This window comes from Chiloscyllium punctatum, chromosome 40, assembly GCF_047496795.1.
Source record: "Chiloscyllium punctatum isolate Juve2018m chromosome 40, sChiPun1.3, whole genome shotgun sequence".
NCBI classification, from domain to species: Eukaryota; Metazoa; Chordata; class Chondrichthyes; order Orectolobiformes; family Hemiscylliidae; genus Chiloscyllium; species Chiloscyllium punctatum.
In genome coordinates, this window is record NC_092778.1 from 5,773,941 (window position 1) to 5,799,590 (window position 25,650).

The window sequence follows — 25,650 nt, forward strand, 5'->3', positions numbered from 1 at the left end:
GCTACAGTATGTTCCTTTTACTGTCCTTGGTCTTATTCACAATAAAGCAAGACATTAGCCACGGGGGTCAACACAGGTGATCAAGCAGCCAAGTCTGATTCACAGGCAACTGACCAGGGTGGAAGCAGCAGGAATGGGAAGAGAAATGTTTCCCTGGGAATGGGTTTTATTAATTCCTCCCTGAGAAGGCCAATGTTAGTTCATTTGAGAAGATGCCGCTGAGTCTTTATTTGCAAAGAGATCAAGCTGACTGTGGGAACAAATTTGTCCACTTATTGTTTTTCCTGTTTGCATTTTGTCTGAACTCTGCACTTCATGTTGCAGAGCACCTCCAGTCAGCGGATATCGGAAGAGGACATTCGGAATGAACTGCAGGATATCGGGAAGAAGCTGGACGCACTGGAACAGAAGGGGGTGGAGCTGGAGCCTCAGCTTCGGAGCTGTGAGGGAGGTGGGTGTCTGAGGCAGAGCAGAAACTGGGCTGTGTCACCCCTGCCCAAAGTTGGAAACGGAGGTTGATTCAATTTTTTTTGTGTGAGAGTATTAAGAGTTTAGATCCAGATCAATAATAGTAGAGTCGTGTGAGGCATTAAATGAATACTTTGTACGAAAATTATTCTGGGAATGGTGGAGAACTGCAAGTCAAGTGCAACTGAGAAGCAGGGGATATTATCATTAATCAAGAAATAGTGCTGGAGTAATGAATGGGTATTAATGCCATCAAATGTTCTGCACTTGATTAGCCAACTCCTAAAATTTTAAGAAAGGTAGCTGGAGGGATATTGGATGCATTGCCTTTGAGCTTCCCTAGATTGTAGAACAATGCCCATCAATTTGAAAGTAACATGTGCAATTCCATTACTCAGTAAGATAGAGAGACAGAGAGAAGGACAGATAAAACTAGGGTCTGTGGTCTGGGGTTAAGTCGGAAGTTGGGCAGCACTGTACAGAAGCGGTGATTGCTGCAGTGACAGGAGGATGCTTACTAAAAGCTTTAAACATTGATTCATTGATAACTCACCACAATGTTTAAAAAATAAACTATTTTTCACTGAAGATAATAAACTGTGAAGAATTCCCTGATCATTGAAACTATCAATAGCTGTAAATGTAAGCACTCAATACCTCTTGCTTGTGTAAATAAATGTTGTGAAATTGATTTAATCAGAAAGCTATAGCTGTCCATCAAGCAGGGCCTCAGGTATTTCATCTAAGCAATAGTTGCCTCAGCTCTCAGTCTCTTTCCTAGTGATTGCTGCATGGAGCGAACAATTCGAGTGATGGAATACAGGTCAGAAAGCCTCTGGGCCTACAGCTCGACCTGCTCCTCCTCGGTAGTTGCCAACCTCTCCACAGAGGAAACCATGTGCTTATGTGTCTGAAACATGGCAGAACTTAAGGCATGTATGCACTCCTCCATAGTCTGTGCAAAGCTGCTCATATCCAGGTAGATCTGCCATGTATTCTTCTATTTTGTCACCTGCCCAGCAGACAGCGTTCAATCATGAGCTGATGCCCAAAAATACTTAATATCAGGAACCTCAGCATTCACAGGTTCCCTCAGCTGCTGTGATGTGGTTATGCTGTACTCACAGAACATAGCCATCTTTCTTAATGCAAGCCCCCACCACCGTCTGGGTGGGGACAGCTGAGCTGGTGGAGGGTGAGGAAGAGACAGGGTGTGGTACATCCTCTGGGGTCAGGTTTGCAGGCACCTGTAAAAGGGAACTAAAAGAAACATGTTGACACTCCACAGAATCTATGAGTACAACGCCATTCCTTCTGTGGTCCTGAGTGCCATAGTAGTGGCACCACTCATTGTAGCTGCCTTATCACTCCAGCTTTACCTGACTGTTCCCCAGCTGTCTGGAGGGATCTTATTCAGCTGATGTGAAGACTTTGACATTGGGAATCCCTCTACCTATTGTCAACCGTTCCTTCAGGTTATGTCAGATGTAGGAGAAAGTGGCGGTTTAGTGATTTGACAAATGCCAGCTGAGAACTTTGTCTACATGCATCCCCATCATTCATTCAACAGCATCAGTGTGTTTGGTTCTATCTATCCATTCATTCTTTGGCCTGAAGTGTTGTACAGTCTTGATACTCATCGCCCCATCGCCCCCATTCCCCTGGATGAATTGAAGGAAGTCATTGATGGTTTTACAGGACCAGATGTAGCACCTTTGGTGGACCCAATGGTTGCCAACCTTCCCTGGGATCTCCATCCAGGCTACCTTGGCCTACTCCTATCGCAGGAAGGGTCTGATTCACCACCATTTGTGAAGAGCACCTCCCACCCTGTCACATTGGGGAAAGTATTAAGGCAGGCATTAAACTGAAGCTCCTATCAAAATCTCTGAAATTGAACATGTTGCTGCGGCTGACAATTGGGAAAGCAAAACGAATGTCTGCCTTTGTCGCAAATGATTTGGGGTGTCAGAGTAAGGAAGTTTGAACATAGTTATGTAGAGCGGTGTCATGTAGATTCCTGAGAGCAGTTCGGATCTCATAAGGAAGGATAAAGCAAACTTGAAGGTCCACGAGGATGATTCCTGAGATGAGGGGATTGTCCTATAAAGAGAGATTGATTAGATCAGGCTATTGTTTCATGAAATGTAGAACATTCTCAAAGTGCTTGAGGGGATGGGTGCTGAAAGAATGTTTCCCCAAGCTGGAGAGTCTAATAGGAAGGGTCACTGTGACTATCACTTTGAATACTGAGGGAATTCTGGGATATGGGGATTGGATAGTGGTCAGGTTGCGTTGGAGGTTAACCATGAATATGTTGAATGGTGGAACTGGCATGCAAAGCTGAATGGCCTACATTTGTTCCTATCCAAACTAAATATAGAAAATGAAAGAGCAAGCTAGTGGAAGTGAGGTATCATTGAGTCCAAACTATGACGATTGGGAATCTGAAAATAAATTGTGGGAAAGTTGAAGGTCACCACATCAAAAAATACCAGTGATAAAAAGTGAGACTGCTTGGTCCCAGTCCTAGCCTCTCAGGCCCTGCTTTGAAGCCTATACAAATCAAACTCAAGTCAGTCATACATCCTCCTTGTCACCCAGCCTCTCTGATATTGTGCTGTTATTTTAAGCAGGTTAGTGAGACACCGACAGGAAAACAGCTGGAGTTGTTCTTAAGTACAGAGATTAGTTACAGGATTGGCGGGGGGAGGTGGAGTTGTTGGAGAGGAGAGTTAGGGGGAACCACAAATGGCTTCCTCTTTCATGAGGCCGGATGTGCTGGGAGGGGATCATGGGCCAACAAGGGCCTTAGGCTTGAACGTTTTACTTTTTTTTGTGGGTTAGATGGGTTTTCTTTGTGTCTCACCACAAACCCAGAGCCTCCCTTGACGCCCGAGTCTTCCTCATCCCTGTCTTGATTACCACTTTCTACCAGTTGCCACTTGACTCGGGATTTGTGTTGCGTGGGTCCTCTTGCCACCCAAATTCCCAGTCTTGCCCCCTGCTGGTCACCAGGCAAGCAGGGTTTAGATGGTTCCCCCTGGATCAAGAGTGAGGGGATCACAGTATCAGATGTGGGGTTAGCTATTAAGGACAGAGATGAGGAGAACTTTCTTCCCTCTGACAGATGTGAATCTTTGGAATTTGCTCCCCATGAGTTCTACAGATGCTTAGTTGACAAATATATATATATATTCAAGACAGAGATCAGTAGATCTTTGGGCATTTAAGAAATCTCAGAATATTAAGATTGAGTGGAAAAGTGGAATTGATTTAATTGAATGGTGCTGATTAGAGGTACTGAGTCCAAATGTCACATTGCTACTTCTCTTATATACATTTCTTCACTATGGCACCTTGAAGGTGGACCAGGCCTGCTGGTCCCCCTGACCAATGTGAGCTGATGTCCTGTGTCATGCTATGTGCAGACTCCTAGTGGTCAGCCTGATGTGGAGCAGTGAACAAACAAAGCTGTGTGTGATTTGACAACAGTGTGCTTGAGGATTTCTGTTGATTGTCAGTTCACCTGATTCTAGAAACTCTGCATTTTTTTTTCTTATATTGATCACAAACAGATGAAAACGAGGATGAGTTGATGGTGGAGTGGTTCAAACTAATCCATGAGAAACAGTTACTGATGAGACGGGAATCGGAGCTCGTTTACATGTGAGTAGTAAGTGGACAGGGGCAAGGGGGAGACTGGACCAAGGCAATTTCAATGCTACACATTGTAACTGGCACACTGCTTTCCTAACCCTCTCTCTGTCCCTGGCAAAACTCTCTTTTTCCTCACTTCCAGGATTCTCTCAAGGTAAACTTTCAGGTTGAGTCAGTAGTTAGGAAGGCAAAATCAATGATATTTCTCGAGGACTTGAATATAAAAGCAGGGATGTACTTCTGAGGCTCTGGTCGGGCTACATTTGGAGCATTGTGCGCAGTTTTGGGCCCCATATCTCAGGAAGGATGTACTGGCCCTGGAGTGCGTTCAGACAAGACTCACGAGAATGGCCACAGGAATGAACAGCTTAACATCTGAGGAATGTTTGAGGACTCTGGGTCTATATTCGATGAAGTTTAGAAGGATGAGGGGGGATCTAATTGAGACTTACAGAATACTGAGTGGCTTGAACAGAGTGGATGTTGGGAAGATGTTTCCATTAGTAGGAGAGACTAGGACCTAAGGCACAGCCTTAGAATAAAGGGAAGACCTTTTAGAATGGAGAGAAGGAGAAACTTCTTCAGCCAGAGAGTGGGGAATCGATGTAATTCACTGCTATAGAATGCTGTGGAGGCCAGGTCATTGAATACATTTGAGGCTGAGATAGACAGGTTCCTGATTGTAAAGAGGATCAAGTGTTACAGGGAGAAAGTAGGAGAATTGGGTTGAGAAACCAATCAGCCATGATTGAATGGTGGAGCAAACTCGATGGGCTAAATGGCCGAATTTCTGCTCCTATGTTTTGTGGTTTTATGGTCTTCTCAAGCCGCCTCAATCCTGCCTTCATGACTTTCCAATCCTCTATTCCTTTTGACACTTGGAAAAATCAGGTCGCAGTTTTGCAACTAAACAAATTATAAGAGCAAGGCATTTGAACATGTGATAGGATGGAATAGAGTGGATTGAAACTGACATTGCAGTGGTTAATGGAACCGGGGTGTATAGAAGATGAAAGAAGAGGCAGGGATGGAGAACAGGAGAAAGCTTTTTGCATGAAGGATTGTGAGGCTATCAAGTGTACAGTTAAGTTTTTAGAGTGAGGACCAAACCATTATTTAAAGCAGGCTTGATTGGTGGTTGAAGGAAAGGGTACACACTGAGCAGAGACATTTGGGTTCGGATACTGGACAAATGGAAGATAAATGCTCCATGGACTGTATGGGCTGAATGTCCTGTTTCCATGTTTCAGTTCTGTATAATTCCCAAAGCATGCCCTTCAATGCTTTTTCTCCTGCATGTAAATTACTTGTTTGCTTTTTGGCCATCCACATAATATTGCTCAGTTCAGCTAGTCTCTGTATTACTCTTTGTGTGAAATAGCAAATGGAAGATCTCTTGCTTATTCATAAATATTTGTTACAGCCAAAAGACCAGCTAGTCTACGCTGGTGTTTATGGAAGCTGACGCGTGACCTTACAGAGGTTTGTAAACTCATGAGGGGCATGGATAGGGTGAACAGCCAAGGTCTTTTCCCTGGGGTGGGGGAGTTCAGAGCTAGAGGGCATAGTTTCAAGGTGAGAGGGGAAAAGGGAGCTGAGGAGCAACTTGTTCACGCAGAGGGTGGTACATGTATGGAATGAGCTGCCAGGGAAAATGGTGGAGGCTGGTACAATTATAACATTTAAAAGGCATCTGAATGGGTATATGAATAGGAAGGGTTTAGAGGGATATAGGCCAAATGCTAGCAAATAGGACTAGATTAATTCAGGATATCTGGTCAACATGGACGAGTAGGACACAAGGGTCTGTTTCTGTGCTGTCTGACTCTTTGACTGCACATGAGCTTGCTTTCAACATAACTTGTCTAATCTAGTCATCCTACCCTTCTTATCCTTTCCCCCTCCTATATTTATCTACGTTTCCTGTAGCTGCATTCCAGTTCCTCCCTATGTGAACAGCTGCCTGGATCCATCTCCCAAGACTCGCCTCTGTTGGGAATATGCCTGTTGTCTTTGAACTTTCTTACAACTTTCACTGTGAATCCAGGTATTGATTGGCACAAACACTATACCTTTGTTTTAATTGACAGATCAAAGCAACAGAATCTGGAGGACCATCAGGGTCAGATCCTGGAGGAGTTACGAGTGTTGATGGAAAAAGCAGGTCAGAGTAGAACCCAAGATTGCAATGTCTAAATCAAAGCAGGTTCAGAATACCTGTAAAGACCACACTGTCGTTGATCTTCTACTTGGGATTGGGGGTGGGGTGGGGGCAAGTGGGTGTTGGGGTGCACGGGGGTCGGGGGCGGATAGGGGGGTGTGGACGCTCGCGCACTTCTCCTTAATGAGGAGCAGACTTCATAAAAAACTCCGAGCCCCAAAGAAAATCAATGAACCGAATAATCAATTATCTGAACAAAATAGTGCCCGCCCATCTTGTTCGGATAATCGAGGTTCCTTTGTATAGGCATTCCTTCTGTAACGCGATAGTTGCGTTCTTGTGCAACATTATAGAAAAATCGCGCTTTAGAAACAACGCTTAAAATGTTGGCGATGTATTCACTTTATAGCCAACACACATTTTAAAAATAAATGCTTTAGAAACAGTGTCCCCAATTTATCAATCATGTTACAGCAAATTTGGGTTAACGGAATGCATGTTATAGCAGAGCGACCTACATACACAAGACCTTTTAATGGAATAAAATGTCCCAAGGCCTTTCACAGGAGTATGACTGAAGTAAAATTGATCCCAAGCCATGTATGGAATTATGAGGACAGCTGACCAAAAGTTTTCTGTGCTCCCATGTGTTGCCATTTCAGAAGATAGTAAAACCGAGCGAGATCGACTTCGTGAAAAGGAGCTGTTGGAAGAGTTACTAAGAACAGTGGAGGGCAGGAATGAAATCATTGATGGATTGGATGAAGACAGAGTGAGGTATGAGATGTGTAATCCAGTTTTACGACGTGGGGGTCTGATTTTCTGTGGAGAGATTGTTTAGTGAGGGGTGGGTGTTGGGGAGTGTCCAACTTTTCCCTTTGTGCCATAATTGGAAAGAGCAGAAATATTAGCATCAAGAATAAGATCTGTTGCTATGGTGAATCTTCCACTTTGTAATTGATAACAATGCCACTACATCCCCAATCTATTCGAGCTCCAGAATGGTCTCTGATAGTATCTTGATCTTGACCTAAACTATTTAATCCAACAACCTTTTCTGTTATATATCACATAGCTCTTATTACCTTTGCAGTCGAAAAATTTCCAACTCCCTCATTTTGTCTTCTAGATTTTGTGTTTTGACCCTTCGCTATGATGTTGATTTTAGGGGATTCATGATCATGGTTACCTAATATAGGCAATTGATGATTTGTAGGTAAAAACAATGACTGCAGATGCTGGAAACTAGATTCAGGATTACTGGTGCTGGAAGAGCACAGCAGTTCAGGCAGCATCCGAGGAGCAGTAAAACTGTAGCAATTTCCTGATAGTTTACTGAGTTTGTTAAGAAGCAGCAATTTAGAGATGATGCATTAATTAATGAGATTAGGGAAGCGACAACTGTGACAATTGGGGATGGTCCACTGATCCGAGAGGATAAACAGGTTGTCAAGTGTGGAATGATTTGGTATTGTTAAAGTAGTGGGGGCAGCATCCTGCTCTCTAGCCAAAGTGTCAGAGAATTCTTCCCTTGGTCTTTCTCGATTTCTTCTGGTCCATCTTCCATCTGGAGAGGACAGCTCAATGAGAGCTCCCTGAAGAGACTGCCTTTCTGCCCCAATCCTCATTGTTAGATCATATTTCTAGGGCCAGGAAGTTTATGTTGTGTCAATCAATTGTCTGAAGGTTTTTGGCCTATGGCCATGGAACCATTACTCGTTATGTCAGCTAACCACTGTCCCTTTTCCCATCTCCATTTGAAGTTTAGTTTTCATTCTAAAGCTGAAACCTCCTAATTTTCCAAAACAAAACCGTGATACAAGAGTACATTTGCCACCAGGTAAAGTGTTGTTGCTAGTTCAATGCACGTTGTAACCTCTGTGTTTCTTCTTAATTCTCCCATTTTGTTTTCCTATGCTGGAAGTTTGGAAAGTTAATTGCTGCTGTAATAGCTGTTACATGAAATCCCATCCCACATAGATACTATGAATATTCAGTTTTTAAGGGACCCTAATTTCCAATAATGAGCAATTTGGATTCAACCTCATCTCATAATCAGCAAAACTTACACAAGGATCAGGTGGAAATCTCACTGGTACAACTGAAGAGCAAGTATACCTCAAGTGGTATGAATGGCCTCCACTCTCATTGTAATGTCTCTATGATTTCAGCTGACCTTAAAGTCTTTCTTTCCTACTCCTCCCTCCCCACAAAGATTTAATACATCTTGAAACATCTCAAAGGTCTGTGTGTCAATACCAAGGCCAGGTTTCCAAAAGATGAACTGGATTACAGGGAATAATGCCCTCCAGATCTTTGTCCCTCCTCATGTTGAGACTTGACTGCTTAGTGCCAATACTGAGCACATTTAAACTCCTCTTAATTCATGTGTTCATATGAATGTTGACCAGGGAAAACAACTGGGGATCCTCCGAGAAATTGTTAGAGGAGAATTTCAAAACTTCAAACTGTCAGCTCAGAGACGAGAGGGTTTAGTCATCAATGAACGAACTACTTTAATAGAAGATTTGGTTTTGCCCAACAGTTTGAATTTTAGCTAAACTGTTCATGGCGTAGTATTTTGCACTGAACTCTGCTGTCCAATCACAGCAAACAGAGGAATAGTTAAGTGTGTGCCATCTGTCACCCAGTGTCTGCCATGTGGATGATTGCCATCCTGGCAATCTGTCGTACTGCCACTCACTGCTGCCTGCAAGTGCACAGCTGATCTAAAGAGAAATTCCCATGTGAAATAAACTCAGTGAATGCCCCCTTTTTAATTCTGTGGAAGCTTCATTGTATTGTCCATGGTGCCCATCTGCCCTGTATCTGGTTCCTGCTCTCATCGATTTCTTGCTAACATCACCGAGGAGCAACATTGAAGACTCTGTGCGTTGTCTGGAAGACATGGTGCCAGGAAAATTAAGTGGCTGCTTCCCTAACAACTTGTTTTATCAGGCAGCTTTAACATCATAACATGTACTTCCCAGGAATGTGTTCAGGCAGAAATTGACATCAAGGAGCTATCAAAAGGGGTAACCAGGGGGTCAGTCAAACACATAGGCTTTAAAGAAGGAAGAAAGAGGCAGAGAAGTTCAGGGAGGAAACTCCAGAGTTTAGGGCCTGCACATCTGGAAGCACAACAGTAGTGGTGAATTGATTGTAAAAGGGAGATGCATGATGTGAATAATTGGCTGAATGCAGAGATTTCTGAAGGCAGTAGGGAGTTACAGAAATAGAGAGGGGCCAGACCATGCAAAGTCAACTCGAACACCCAAATGAGAATTTTAAAGTAGTGTTGTCAGTCTGGAGGTCTTTTGTAGGTCATTGAGTACAGGAGTGATGATGAACAGGACATGAGGTGTGTTACAACATAGGCACGAGAGTTAGGAATGTGATAAAGTTTATAGATCGTCCAAAGTTGGAAAAATAAAATCTGTGGGCAACAAACCATTTCCCTTTCAGTTCACTACAGGCAACTCTCAATGTTATCGCAGGTCACCTCCTTTTAATTTGAATAATTTAGTTGACCATCCATGAGTGAATAAAATAAAAGTTATCTCTGTTTGTTACTAGTGGTTACTCCTGGTGGCTATGGAAGGTACCTGGAAGAAAGAGAGGAGAAATTACTTTCAAACCTTATTGATCACAGTCAGGGGCTTGGAGGTTCATGGCTGCCCTTTCAGCAGTATGGTGGTTGAGGTTCACTCTCAGGAATGCTGCAGTGCACCACACCACGAGGATTGTGAGCTTGGTTTGTGCCCAGTGTTTTCTAGACTGTGAACTTCTGCTTTCAAATGTGATGAAATGAAGAAGTTTGCATTCTCTTCAACTCAATAGTCAGCAACAGTCCGTGAGGAGCGAGATTTAGTCTTCATCGCTGAGGAGTTAAAAACCCACTGCACTGGGAAACAGTTTTACAGTCTAACTTCATTCAAAAGCTGCACCATTAATATTTCACTGCTGACTTGTGGGATGAACTAAGCCACACAATTTAAATATAGATATGCTGATCAATTAGTTTAAGGTGCAAGAATCTTGAATGTAGTTGCTAGTTTTACAAGCCACTGTAAAATTATTTTGGGAGCTGCTTATTATCTAGCTATCAAATCAGTCTGGAGCTTTTGGAGAGACCAGCTCACGTTGATTGACTGCTGCAATTGATTTGACTAAAAAGTGAACTATTAAATAGATTACTGTCAAATTGATGTAGAAATTGTGACAAATTGTTATTTACTTTTTAAGTAATCTGTATTGAATATTGGCACCTGCAATTATAATACACGACTGTAATCTATTTGCTTGTTCAGATTCAATAAGTTTGTTTGTCATTTAAAACATAAGATGAGATCTGTTAAAGGACACCAATGTAAATTAGCTGGCAATAGAACCGAGGTGACATAAGGATTTTATTTTCTTTACCTAATTTGTTGTTGTGATCTGGAAAAGACTGTCTAAAAGGATGGTGGAGGCAGATTTAATAACTTTTAAAATTTAGTGTGTGTGTGTGTATACGTATATGCAGGGAACAAGGTTATGAGGCTTTGGGGAATGAAAGAGGAAGTGGCTTGAATTGGATAATTCATTCATGCCTTCTTCCTCTACTGTGAGAGTCTATGAAAAGGTGGTGGTGTTGGTTAAATCTAGCAGCAAAATGGAATGCAAAAAAAAAGTTATCTAATCATTATCCTGGGTTTGCAATAAAATTGAATAGGATTGAAGATAGTCGCAAAACTATATGGAAACACAGAGGCTAGGAGGAAGAGTAGGCCATTCAGTCCTTCTAACCTGTTCTGCCATTGAACAAAATCATGGCCAATGCTCCATCTCAACGCAATTTTATCTCTTTCTACCCATAGCCCTTGATGCCCTTAGAATCTTGAAATGTATCCAGCTCATTCTTGAATATATGTAGTGACTTGCCCTCCACAGCCTTCTGGGGAAGAGAATACCATAGGTTCACTACCCTATCTGGGAAGAAACCTTTCCTCATCTCAGTCCTAAATGGTCTACTCTGCAGCTAGTCTGTCAAGCCCTGTTGGAATTTTATGTTTCAGTGAGATCGCCTCTCATCCCTACAAACTGTAATTAACACAGGCCAGTTGAATCAATCTCTCCTCATAGGATAGTGCCCTATATCAGCATGGTGAACCTCCCTCTATGGAAGGATATTCTTTCTGAGGCAGGGGGACCAAAGCTGCACTCAGCGCTCCAGGTATGGTCTCACCAAAGCCCTGTATAACTGCAGAGAGATAACGTTACTTCTGAACTCCAATCCCCAGTGGAGGCCAGAATACCATTAACTTTCTTAACTGCTACTGGTTTACAAGGTTACTGAGATCCCTTTGCATATCCACATTTCCCTATTTATCAGTTTTAAATTATACCCTGTCTTTCTGTTTTCACATTGAGCCACACTGTCCTGCACCTCCCGTGTGTTTCCCCATTCACTCACCTTGTCGAAACCACCTTGATGCCTCCTTGGATCATCCACACAACTCAGAATCCTGCCGAGTTTTGTGTCAACAGCAAACTAGGAATAGTTACATTTGGTTCCGTCAGCCAGGTAATTTGTTTACATATGTACCCAGGCACCCATCTTGTGGTGCCACACTAATCATTGCCTGCCACTTGGAAGAAGACCCATAAATGGTGCTACATGTCACCTGAGTGTGAAGGTACACCCAAGGATCTGAGAATGATCGACAAAACAGAAGAGGCAGAAAGAGGAATGTTAGAGGAACATTGTCAGGTAAACATTGACATAGAAGAAAGTGAGGACTGCAGATGCTGGAGATCAGAGTCGAAAAGTGTTGGCACTGGAAAAGCACAGCAAATCAGGCAGCATCCAAGGAGCAAGAGAATCGATGCTTTGGGCATCACATGAAGGGCTTATGCCTGAAATATCAACCCTTCTGCTCCTCAGATGCTGCCTAAACATTGACACAGAGCCAAGTAGGGAGAAGCCATGGCAGGCAACCAGAAATGTTGGTCAAAGTAATAGGTTTTGTTGATAAGCCAGACTAACTCTATGATATATTCTCTCATTACAGAGAAATGGAAGAAGACCAGATGATGGAAGCCATGATTAAAAGGATGGGTAGGAATAAAAACTTTCTAATCAATTTTTAAATAAAACTAAAGAAGTACTGTATTTCAATACTCTTCTGCTTTCCATATTTTCACTAAGGTCCTTTCAGGAAGGAAACTGCCATCCTTACCTGGTGTGATCTACATGTCACTGTAGACCTGCAGCAATGTGGTTGTCACTTAACTTCCCTTTGGGCAATAAGAAGTGGGCAATAAATGCTGACCTGGTTAACAGCACCCTCATCCTGTGAATGAATTAAAAACAATCTCCTCTTTCCCACTTTCCAAACCTCTTTCCTTCTTATTCCTACCCTCTCTCCCTTTCACTCCTTCTCTCCTTCCTACCCTTTTTACCCCTCTGGAAACCATGTCCCTTTGGTTTTCTCATCCTCTTTTCTCTTTGCCCCATTCCCCCTTCTCTCCATTTCATCTTCTCCCTCCCTGTCCCTCCACTTCTCACTCTGTCTGCTTCTTTTCTCACTGACAGACATGAACAAGGACACAGAACAAGACTTGAAGAAGAGGAACAAATTCAATCCACTTAAGTTTCTGAAGGGACTCGCAGCCAAACCAAAGGGAAAATAACCGTGTGCTGGTGTCTTCAGAAATGACCACATACTCGTGACTTTTCTCAGTGCCAAGCTGCTTTTGACTGAGCTGCTACTGTCGCAAACTTGTAATCAAAGGCAACTCTCTCAAATGCTTATGTGGCATTAACCTTGTTCACTGAATAAAGGAAGCTCTTTGTGCTGGGCTTATGCAGCAGGATGTTTCCTGTTACTATGGAACTCTGTGGCAAAAAAACAACCAGCAGTAACAAAATCCCCTACTTTTGCTAATGTGCTTGGAAAGATGAGGAGTGAACCAGCGTTGGGTGGGTGTCGTCCTCCTCTCAGCTCCAAAGGTTTGGACATAACCTTTACTTTATAAAGGGAGATACAGCCATGTCATTGGATGGTGTCTACAACAACAAAGATTTTCAATTAAATAGCATCTGCCGCACAGCAGAGCTTTCTGACACTGCTTTACAGGAACATTGCCAGGCAAAAGTTGACACAGAGCCAAGTAAGGAAAAGCCATGGCAGGTGACCAGAAATGTTGGTCAAAATAATAGGTTTTGAGGATGAGCCAGAGGTGGGGAGATTTAGAAAGTGAATTCCAGAGTTTAGAGTCTAGACAGTGGCAGTCACGACCATGTTGAGTTGGAGGAGGGCCGTGTTAATGTTCACTCACCTCAATATCCTGTCTCAGTCCAAAGAATTGACGGGGAAAGCCCAAGAGCATTAAGTTTGTAAGAATGAATGGATATGATGCTCAGTAATCTACCTAAATGATTGGGATCTATGCTTCCTTGGTTAAAGTCTTTCTTGCAATATTTTATGCTAACTTACTCTACTCCAAAGCATCTGTAGTATGTACTCTCATCAGTCAAATGGGCAGTCTTGAGATGTACTCCATGACTTCTATCAATGTTAATCTATAATTGCCAGATAGGTATTGATGTTCATTCATTATATCGTTCATTGTCCCCCAGTACCTGTACAGTCCTCTCTCTCTCCACCCTTTTGGATCAATTTAATTTCTGTTCTGAGTGTTACCATTGATTAGATTGTGCTCAGAGCAGCCTTTGCCCTGTTCTTCTGTTCATGGGAAAGCTGGTTAGGGGAAGTGGGCAGTGTCTGTTTGTTGTGAGGGATGGGGAGGTTCATTGGACGATCAAAGCACTGAGCTAACAGCTCTGCATCACAGTCGGGACTAGTTGCAAAATTCATCTTCAAAAACACTGCTTGTGGTAATGGGTTGTGATCTCCTCAGACTTCAATCTTTGCAATTTTACACCAGTTGGGTGCATATTTGGGAGAAAAAAGGGAGAAGATTTTGGATTCAATTGGTAAAATATTTGGGGTGAATTGTGTCCTTCATTTTGTGGAATTTCATTAATACTTTTCAGCTTTCTTTATGTTGCATTGTTTTCTATACCATTTCATCATGTTGTACTGTTCTGTAAGGAAAGTTCTGTTGAGAAAGAAAGACTTGGATTTGCACACTGTCTTTCACAATCTCTGGAAGTCCCAAAGGGTTTTACAAACATTGAAGAATGTTTTGAGGTTTACTCATCTTTTTTAGTGTGGGAAATTCAGCAAATTTCCATGAACACCAATTAAATAAATAACAGACAATCTGTTTTAGTGATGTTGGTTAAGGGACAAGGATTGGACAGAGCCACACTGCTGCAGTTTTGGAATAGTGCCATGAGATCTTTGATATCAAAGGACAAAGAGGGCTTTTGTTTAATATCTCATCTGAAAGGCTACACCTCCGTTAGCCTCTATTATTGGACAAAATGTTGGCACCAAGCTAAAGGAGATAAGAGGACAGGCAGCCACAAGTTTTGCCAGAAAGACAGGTTTTGAGCAACATTCTGAAAGGAGAAAAGAGAGGCAGAAGGGCTTCAGGAGGGACTTCCCAGCTTAGATGGCAAAAGACACAAACTGCAATGATGGACAAAGAAAGTGGTTTCAGATGAAGGAACACTGAAAAACAAGTGTAAGGCTGAGAAGAATTACAGAGATGAGGAGGGGCAAGGCCTTGGAAGGACTTTCCAAAACTTGCAGTTACTTACCCCCTGCTGTGGTCCAGAACTGAAGACATTCGGTATAGGAAGTGGGTCACTGGGTAGAATGGAAGCGGGAGAATGGAGTTGTGAAGTCGAGTAACTAGGACCAATAGAAGGCTACCTCAAGAGAGCATTGGTGTTTGTAACTGAGATATGAATTTTCCTAATAGAGCAGTACAAATATGATCGATGATATGGTTTAATCAAGTTCCAATGGTACTACCTTTGATATTTGACCAGTGTTATCGTAGCTGATTCTTACCCATCACAGACTAGGTACTAATGTCAAATTACTAAGAAATTGTGGCATATTAAATATGAAAGACTTCAGTATCAGGGTGGGGGGAAATAAAGCATGTGTTTCATAAATATACACTGCTGGAAATAAAAATAATTTCAAATCTGTGACATAATTTTCATTGGAATAAATATTGGTATTTCAAACAACTGAAAAAATGTAAAAGATGTTGGTCTAAATTGTATAGTTGTCATTTTTCACAGTAATCGTCTTGCTATCGTTAGTTTCTGTTGAATTTATGTTTACACTTGAATTCAGTCCAGATTCTGATCTCCATATATTCATAACAATGTGACATTTCCAAGGAATCCAGATCCATGCTTACAAACACTATCATTTCTCCTCTCAGTCATTCTAACTGAATTTCTCTCAACCAATGCTAATAGCAACTTTTGTTTATTTGCCTTTTAGCCAACTTGGAGTTGCATAAAATGAATCTGTTTGGGAATTAGGCTTCAATCAGTCTGCTTTGCATTATATCCAGTTTCAAAACAAATTCTCTCGGGTTATATTTCAGGCACATTGTGAGATTTGGATGAGATTATTGAAACATTATTTCAGAAAAACATTAGACACCCTATAACACAAATCATGTCGAATCAAGAGACTAAATAGTGCTTATAGGAATCAGTAAACAAGAAGCAGCTTTTGGTTTAAAAGGTCAAATTGCTCAATTATAGTGTCAGCAGCAAGAATTTGTGTAAGGGCGAGCTAAACTCTGTTGTAAAGTCACCACTTAATGTCCAGGAAGACTGCCTCCCATTTTCTTTTCTTACAAAACTGCTTACCACCCAATCTTCCTTTCTGTTTCCTGTTTTAGCTGATATTGTTAACCTGCTCCCTTTTCAAATCTACAATCATCACTGTTTACTTAAAAAAAATCAACCCTCATTTCCTCTGTCCTTGCAAACTCTGGCCCCATTCTGATCTAACTTGGCTCTCAAGTGCCTGAATGTTTTGCTATCTTTCAAATCTGGCACCAACTTACCCAGAACTCCATGCTTAAGCCACTTCGACTGAGATTCTGCCCTTGCTATCGAAACTGTTCTTAAAGTTCTGGATGTAAGTTTGCTCGTTGAGCTGGAAGGATCATTTTCAGACGTTTCGTCACCATACTAGGTAACATCATCAGTGAGTGTCTGGTGAAGCTTCACCGGAGGGCCAATGATGATGTTACCTGTATGGTGACAAAACGTCTGAAAATGAACCTACCAGCTCAGTGAGCAAACTTACATCCAGAACCTCACCCTGAGCTACAAATCTTCTCAAAACTTGTGCTCTTAAAGTTATAATTAAGTCTGACAAAAGTAAACTTTGATCCTTCATGTTACTCACCTTGTCTGCAACTTTTGACATAGTTGACAATGCTAGTCCACTCTCCAGCTGAGTCAGACTGCTCTCACCTAATTCTATTCATATTGATCTAATAGAGTCACTTGCATGGTTTTCTCTTCCTGTTCTCTCACCATTAGTTGAGGACTCTAGGTCTGTACTTGATGGAGTTTAGAAGGATGAGGGGGGGCAATCTAATTGAAACTTAAAGAATACTAAGAGGCCTAGACAGAGTGGACATGGAGAAGATGTTTCCACTTTTAAAAGAGACTAGGACATGAAGGCACAGCCTCAGAGTGAAGGGACAACCCTTTAGAACTGAGATGAGGAATTTCTTCAGCCAGGAGGAATTTCTTCAGCCAGAAGGTGGTGAATCTGTGAAGCTCATTGCCACAGAGGGGTGTTGAGAACAAGTCATTGAGTACCTTCAAGACAGAGATAGATAGATTCGTGATTAGTAAGGGGATCAAAGGTTATGGTCAACCATGATTGAATGTCAGAGCAGATTGGATAGGCTGAATGGCCTAATTGAGCTCCTATATCTTATATCCTATGGTCAACGTGTATCCAGGTACCTAACCTTTACCATTACCCCTTGCAACATCACCTGAAAGCACAGCGTTAATTTTCACGTGTAGACTGATAATACCCAGTTGCACACTATTACACTTTCTCCACTCCTTCATTAACACTACACATTCAGGTGGATTTTCTGACATCCAGTACTGGATTTGCAGAAATTTCCTCCTTATTAAATATCAGGAAGACAGAAGCCAATGGTTTTTAACCCCTTGTTGAAAGTCTTGATTGCTAGCTAATGACTTCATCTGTTGCATAGGAGTCTAAACCAGTCTGTTTGCAGGCTTAGTGTTATATTTGACTCTGGGATGTGATTCCAACATATTTGTGCTGTCACTATGACCACTGATTTTCACCTCCATTTCTTTGCCGCTGTCTGAGCTGATATGCTGCTCAAATCTTCATTCCATTGCTGGCCAGTTTCCCACATTCCACCCTCCATGAACTGGAGGTCATTCCTGAACGCCACTGCCTGTGTCCTTAAGTACACTCAGTCCTGTTCACCTATCGTTCCTGTGTTTGCTGACTCACATTAGTCTGACTGTTGAGCATGCCCAGATTTTGAAACTTTTATCCTTGTTTATAAATCTTTCCATAATTTTGCCCTCTTTTACCCATGTAGTCATCTCCAGGGCCATTACCCTATGAGAAACCTGCGCTCATCCAATTCTGCTGTCTTGAGTGTCCTCAGCTTTAATCACTTTACCTTTGGTCGCTGTTACATTGGTCTTGACTCTGCAATTCTCTCATGAAAGCTCTAAGCCGCTCCCTTTCTCTCTTTAAGACAATCCTCAAAATCTACTTTTTTTGGTCAACATTTTGGCCACCTGCTATAACATTTTCTTTTGTGACTCGGTATTTAATTTAGCTCCAGAGCACAATTTTATTATATTGAATATATATAAACTATTTTTGTTGAAAGGAAGAATTTGAATTTATGTAGCATCTTTCATGACTTCAGAGTGGTTTACAGCCATTCTTGAAGTTTAGTCATTGGTCTGATGTAAGCAAGATCCCCAAAAAAGGTGATAATAATCAGATAATCTGTTTCATGGTGTTGGTTGAGGATTATATATTGACCAGGAAACTAGGTGAACATCTTCAAGTTAGTATTATAGAAACTCTGACAACCAGTGCAGAGAGAAGATGGGGCTTTGCTTTAGACCATATCCAAAAGACAGAAACTGTGACTGTGCAGCACTCCTTCAGTAGTGTACCAGAGTAACAACCTGGATTAAGCATCTGGATGAAACCCACAAGCTTTTTTTTTTGAGTCATTCACATTTTTGAGTCACTGGCTTGATGAGGCCAGCATTTATTGCCCAGAATGCAGTTAAGAGAACCGTGTTGCTGTGTGACTGGAGTCACGTGGACGAGACCAGGCAAAGATAGGAGATTAGTGAACCAGATGGGTGTTCCCCCACTCCCCACAAGAAATGGCAACGGTTTCATAGTTATTATGAGACTCACATTGAATTCAAATTCCACCATCTGTCATGGCAGGATTCAAACCTGAGTCCCTAGGTCGCTGGGTTAATAGTCTGATGATAATATCAGGAGGACGTCCCCTCTCTTTCTGATTCAGAGCCAAGAGTGTATACAGCAAATACTGCTAAAGCTCTGATATCAATCCTTCAGAAATCTAGGACTTGCAACTAAGTGATGGTTGAGTGGTATTATCATCAGGCTATTAACCCAGAGACTCAGGTAATGTTCTGGGGACCTGGGTTCAAATCCTGCCATGGCAGGTGGTGGAATTAGAATTAAATAATAATCCAGAATGAACAGTTTAATGATGACCATGAATCCATTGTTGATTGTCGGGAAAACCACAGCTGGTTCACTAATGTCCTTTCAGGAAGGAAACTGTCATCCTCACCTGGTCTGGCCTACATGTGATTCCAGACCCACTGCAATGTGGTTGACTCCTAACTGCCCTCTGGGTAATTAGGGATGGCCTATCAGGTGACACCCACATCTATGAAAGAATAAAAAAAATCTCTAAGTTACATGAGGACTGGCCAAACTGCACAATTGTTTGACTTCTGTCAGGTATGAGAGACCATCTGTCTCTATCTCCCTCTCACAGTTTGATTCAATACTATAGCTTACCTGAGATTGAGTTGGGTGATTGTTCTCAATTGATCCTCCCTCCAACTGTCCCTTCTCATTCTCTTTCACCCTCATCTCTTTCACCCCTCTTCCTTCCATTCAACCCAAACATCCACCTCGCCTGCCACCCCTACCCTTTCTCTTCCCACCACCCTTACCCTCTCTCTTCCCCTCTCCTCCCCTCCTCCTGCCACCCCTAACCTCTCTCTTCCCCCTCCTCCTGCTCTACCCTCTCTCTTCCTCTCCTCCTGCCACCCCTACTCTTTCTCCCCTTGTCTTCTGCCATCCCTAATCTCTCTCTCTCTCTCTCTCTCTCCCCTTTCCCCCACCTCCCTCCTCTCCCCTTTCTCTCTCCTCCTCTCTTTTTTCCTTCTCTCCCACTCCCCTGGTAAAGTCAACCCAAGTTGTGGTCAAACACTTTCTGACCACAGGATTTAGCACTGTGGAATTTTCCAGGCTGACTCTGTGATGAATGAATTTATTTATTTTGCACATTAAAGATTAGATTTGTTTTAGATTACACTAGATTCCCTACAGTGTGGAAACAGGCCCTTCAGCCCAACAAGTCCACACCGACCTTCCGATGAGCAATCCACCCAGACCCATTTCCATAACACAATGGGCAATTCAGCATGGCCAATTGACCTGACTTGCACGCCTTTGGACTGTGGGAGGAAACCAGAGCACCCAGAGGAAACCCACACAGACACAGGAAGAACGTGCAAACTCCACACAGACAGTTGCCCAAGGCTGGAATTGAACCTGGGACCCTAGTGCTGTGAGGCAGCTGTGCTAACCACTGAGCCACCATGCTGCCCCCCCAAAAGCAAACAAAAAAATTCTTGTTGAGAGTATAGTACACTTTGATCTACAACTCTTATGGCCTGGAGATCGTCATTGTGGTTGCCGTGACACTGATGATATGGCAACAGTGTAAGTTAGGAACACCCCTGTTGAGAGGCTAAAAGGGAAAACCAATATTAACAACCTATGAGACAGCTGGGCTTATAGAATTGGAAAGGAGGTAAGAGGCCCCTGTGGGCATCCAAAGGAGGCATTGATTTCTTTAGTCAATGAGCTGAAGGATCTGTTGGGATTGATGAAGTCCTCAGGGACGGAGGGAACTGAAGGGTACGATAGCAACATTTCAATAGCCCACATCTGCTTTCATTTCTTAAAACCTTAGCCTCTATCAAAGCAAAGCACCACCAGCAGATGGAGACAGTGCCTACATCTGCCATCCCTATTGAATTGGGGCTTGCCAGATGAAAATTTAATGAATATTTTTGATGCTGAATGGGAGAAGGGAGATGTACTTTGTCGGCTGAGTTTCCAGGTCACGTGGCTGGGACAGTGATTGCTGTGGATGGTGAATATCGTGCTGTAGGATGCTTCCTGCCCCCTTGTGGACAAGATCCTGGATGGTGCACAAGGCTTACAAAACCCACAGGGATGATATGCAACTTTTGTCCATTCAACTTTTCTCAGTCCTAAAATCTTCACTTTTTTGAAGGTTCCATTATTTACTTCATCTGCATGAAATAAGGTGATGAAGGACTGGTACAGGGAATGCTGACGTAGTGGTAATGTCAGTGGTCTAGAGTCGAGAGTGTAGCGCTGGAAAAGCACAGCAGGCCAGGCAGCATCCGAGGGGCCCTTCATCAGGAATCCGAAGACCCAGGCTTGGCCGACATTGATTCAAATTTCACCATGGCAGAATTTAAATTCAGTTGATAAACCTGAAACACAACCCTGCCCTCAGTAATGGACATTGGTGATAGCCAACCTTGTTCATTAATATCCTGCAGAGAAAGAGCATTTTGTTGTGGCCTGGTCCTGTGAGTCCAGCCTCACAATACTGTGGTTGACTCTGAAATAACCTAGGAAGCTGGTCAGTTGTATCAAACAATTATAAAAGTCTAAAAGGAATGAATCAGATGAACCACCGAGCTTCGATCAAGGCACTGAAAACGACAATAAAACCCAGCCCTTCCCTGCTGACCCTGCAAAGTTTTCCGTACTAACATCTGGGAGCTCAGGCTAACAGGGGTGAAGGGCTGTCCTACAGATGAGTCAAATAACAGCCTAACCTAGTCATCCTCCTGTAATCATCCCTCATAGACAATGAATAGTTGGGGGAGGCAATGGACTAGTGGTATTATTGGTAGACTATTAATCCGGAGATTCTGACGATGTTCTGGGGTCTTAGGTCCTACTCCTCAACACCCCCCACAGTCAAGATGTGAAATTTATATACAATAACTAATCTGGAATTAAGAGTCTAATGATAACCATGAAACCATTGTCGAATGTCAGAAAATCCCATCTGGTTCACTCATGTCCTTTAGAGAAAGAAACTGTTGTCCTTATTTGGTCTGCCCTACATGTGACTCCAGAGCCATGACTATGTTGTTGACTTTTAACTGCAACTTAAGGTTGGGTAATAAAGTCTGGCTTAGCCCATGATGCCTCCATCCTATGAATGAATGAATGAATAAAAGAATGTCCCAGATACCACTGGGTGTAATAATGGATGTGCTCACTGAGGTGGCAGCACCATGGTACACAGTCAAGAGGGAGCTATTCTGGGACCCCTTCACATTGAGTTTGGACACTTGAAGTCTCATGATAGAAGATCAGAGGGTACAAAAACCTCCTACCACTATCCTGAGGTGAAGAATCAGTTCTGTTTTGTTGAACACTTGCAACAGGCACTATGGCGTTAAGGCCACAGAATGTACTCTGGATGAGTACTTTGATATCTGTCATCATGCGCATGACCACTACTGGATGAGTTGGTAGAGTCAAAAAGGACACAGCTGCTGGACTGGGCATGTGGCAGGTGGTGAGGGAACCCAAAAGAGGAAGAAGCCTACTTCACCTCCTCCTCTTCGATCGAGCTGCGCACTGACACTCATTTTCAGTTCTGCCATGACGAATCAGCTCCTGATGTCATGACAGTCTTGGATCAAACATGGAGAAACAAGCTGAATACCAGAGACTATGTGAGAGGAACTGCCCTTGGCATCATGGCAGTATGTGATCGAGTGTGGACAAACCCTGGACAAACCTAATCTGGACAAACCCTGGAGTCAATGGGAATCAACGAAGAGCTCCCCACTGTCACAAACCAAATCGCTTGTGATTGTTGAAGGTCAACCATTCCAGGAAGTTACTGCAGAAATCCTCGGGGCTGTATTCTCGGCCCCTTATGTCAGTCATAACATCAGAGGAAGGGATGTTTGTGGATGATTGCATAAAATTAACAACTTATGGAGTCATAGAGTCATACACCACAGAACCAGACCCTTCAAGTCCAACTCGCCCATGCCGACCAGATATCCTAACCTAATCTAGTCCCATTTGCCAGCACTTGGCCCATCTCCCTCCAAAGCCTTCCTAATCATATACCCATCCAGATGCCTTTTAAATGTTGTAATTTACCAGCCTCCACCACTTCCCCGGCAGCTTATTCCATGTACGCACCATACTCTGCATGTAAAATTTGCCCCTTAGTTCCCTTTTAAATCTTGCCCCTCTCACCCTACACCTATACCCTCCAGTTCTGGACTCCCCCACCCCAGGGAAAAGGCTTTGTCTATTTATCCTATCCATGCCCCTCATGATTTTATGAACCTCTATAAGGTCACCCCTCAGCCTCCAATGCTCCAGGGAAATCAGCCCCAGTCTATTCAGCCTCTCCCTGTAGCTGAAATCCTCCAATAATGGCAACGTCCTTGTAAATCTTTTCTGAGCCCTTTCAAGTTTCACAATCTTCTTCTCAAATACTGCAACAAGACCTGGACAACATCCAAGCTTGGGCTGAGAAGTGGCAAGTTACATTCATGTCACACAAGAGCCGGTCATTGGCTAACTCTAACAAGAGAAAATCTAGCATTTTGGCTTGTCATTCAATGGCATTACCATCATTGAATCTTCACTATTAAACATCAGAGGGTTACAAGTGACCAGAAACTGAACTGGATCAGCCATATAGCTGCTGTGGCTGCAAGAGCAGGTCAGAAGCTAGAGAGTCTGCAGTGAGTAACTCACATCCTAATACTTCAAAGCCTGTCCACCAGTTACAAGGCAAAAGTCAGGAGTGTAATAGAACATTGTGCACTTGCCTGGAATGCAGTCCTCCAACAACACTCAAGAACCTTGACACAAATCCAGAAAAATGCAGTCCCTTTGATTGGCACTCCATCCACCCTCAACATTCGTCCTGTTCACCACCAATGCACAGATGAGCACTGACGGGTGCCCTGCAGGAGCTTACCAATGCCTCTTTAATAGCACCTTCCAAATACACAACCTCTACCATCTAGAAGGGCAAGGGTAGCAGGGGCATGGGAACACTGCCACTTGATTACTACCCTCCAAGCCACTCACCATCCCGCCTCAGGCGACTGACTGTGTGGAGTTTGCACGTTCTCCCCGTGTCTGCGTGGGTTTCCTCCGGGTGCTCCGGTTTCCTCCCACAGTCCAAAGATGTGCAGGTCAGGTGAATTGGCCATGCTAAATTGCCCGTAGTGTTAGGTAAGGGGTAGATGTAGAAGTAGATGTAGGGGTATGGGTGGGTTACGCTTCGGCGGGGCGGTGTGGACTTGTTGGGCCGAAGGGCCTGTTTCCACACTGTAAGTAATCTAATCTAATCTAATCTAATCTTGCCTTGGAAACACGTCACTGTTCAGTCACTGGGGTTCAAATCCTGGAATTCTTTCCTAACCTAGCATGGTCGATATACCTACTTCTAATATACTGTAGCAGTTCAAGAAACTAAGGGCAAATAGGGATGGGCAATAAACATTGGCCTAGCCACATCCCATGAAAGATATTTCAAAAATTGAGGTGTGTACTAACAGAGAGGAGAGAAAGTTTGAATTGCGTTTAAAATATGCAACATTATCTTAAATTTTATGCTATGTGAAGAGGGTTTTCACTGTGTAGACTGCTTCGCCAAAAATCCTTCTTTTTCCCTCCACTGTCAGCAGCTTCTTTTTTACTAATCCTTCTAACAAGTGAGAGCGTTGCTGACAAGACCATCATTTGTTGTTCATCATTAATCACCCTTGAGAAAGGGCATGTGAGAGGTTGCCCCTAAAATGCCTTGCCCGAAAAGTAATCTTTACGTTTATGCCAAGGCAGTGAACATTGGTTGATCACTTGGCTTCAATGGGTGTTGGTGGGAAGAGAGATAAATCACTGTGGGTCTCCTGTGAAGACACATTCACTTTTTTAAAAATGTCCTGAGAAGGCAGGCATAGCTTTGATGTACCATCTCATTCAAAACGCACCTTCTCCAGCACTCCCTCAGTGCTACACTGCTGTCAGCATAGATAATGATATATTATCAGGAGTGGGACTTGAACCTCTGGTTTAGGGAAAGAATGTGCCCCACTGGACCATATAAGAGCAAAGGGAGCTGATCTGTGATGGTCAGGCCTGGTATTGATGGAGCAGAGCACATGTCACTTCTGATTAGCGTTGCAACAAATCTGAGATTATTCAGTATTGCTATTGAATGTCGAAAAGTGGGAAGTGACAAACAGAAAATATGCCAGTCTGGTAATACTCGCTAACCCTCATCAGTCCTGTTCCTAATCTTGGTACATGCTGCTGGTTAACTGTAGGGATGTTAATGTTTGTTCAGCTGGAGAAAGGATAATCACTTGTCACATTAGTTATTAGAGTAATGATACCTAGTTCCTGTTTATTTAGTGTTAGAAGTTCTCCTCACATCTGTGTTGGTAACTGTCAGGACTTCCTGTTTATTCAGCAAGACCAGACTTAAAAGAAATTTTGATGCATCAAAGGTACAATTAAGTTTGAACTAGCAGGATTGGAGAGAGGGAGGCTATGAGCTGTCCCGTGCCAAAGCTCCAGCACTGGTAATGGAATCTGCCTGAACTGTTCTGGTTTAGGGAAGGGAAGAATTCACTCCTCTCCAAATCTTTCTGTGGAGCCCATGCTCTGTTCCTCCTACCAGAAGGTATTCCTGCCATTAGCTAGACAGGGAGAGTATCATCTCTATAATGACCCCCCATGGTTGGTTGACTTGTGGCTGTTTGTCATTGAGGACCAACGATAATGAATATTCTGCTCCAGCTTCATGCCTGTGAACCTATTGTCCAGTAAGGAATATGAGGAGTGTGGGGGTGAAGCAATGGGAAGTGGAGTGGGTTTTGAATAGAGAGCACTGTGGTAGGAGGAAAGAGAGAAAGAGCAATGCTATTTTGCAGACAATGGCTAATAATGCAAGTGTTTGTTTGCACTTAAATACTAATACAAACAGGGGTGTGCTTGAATTTTGATTGGCGGATGTAGCAGGAA

The 25,650-nt window shown here is 42.9% G+C and overlaps 1 protein-coding gene across 2 annotated transcripts in view; it reads left to right on the top strand.

The window, feature by feature from the left end:
- micall2a (mical-like 2a) overlaps positions 1-15,452 on the top strand; it is a 91,887-nt gene extending 76,435 nt beyond the window's left edge. Inside the window, exons 10-15 of one of the 2 annotated variants that reach the window (XM_072559253.1) lie at positions 325-451; positions 4,047-4,137; positions 6,219-6,292; positions 6,955-7,066; positions 12,343-12,389; positions 12,867-15,452. In XM_072559253.1, coding sequence (XP_072415354.1) covers positions 325-451; positions 4,047-4,137; positions 6,219-6,292; positions 6,955-7,066; positions 12,343-12,389; positions 12,867-12,964 — 549 coding nt within the window. In that variant the 3' untranslated portion in view covers positions 12,965-15,452. Of the gene's footprint in view, positions 1-324; positions 452-4,046; positions 4,138-6,218; positions 6,293-6,951; positions 7,067-12,342; positions 12,390-12,866 lie in introns of both variants that reach the window. The other variant, XM_072559251.1, reaches the window with a different exon arrangement.
- The last annotated feature ends 10,198 nt before the right edge of the window (positions 15,453-25,650 follow it).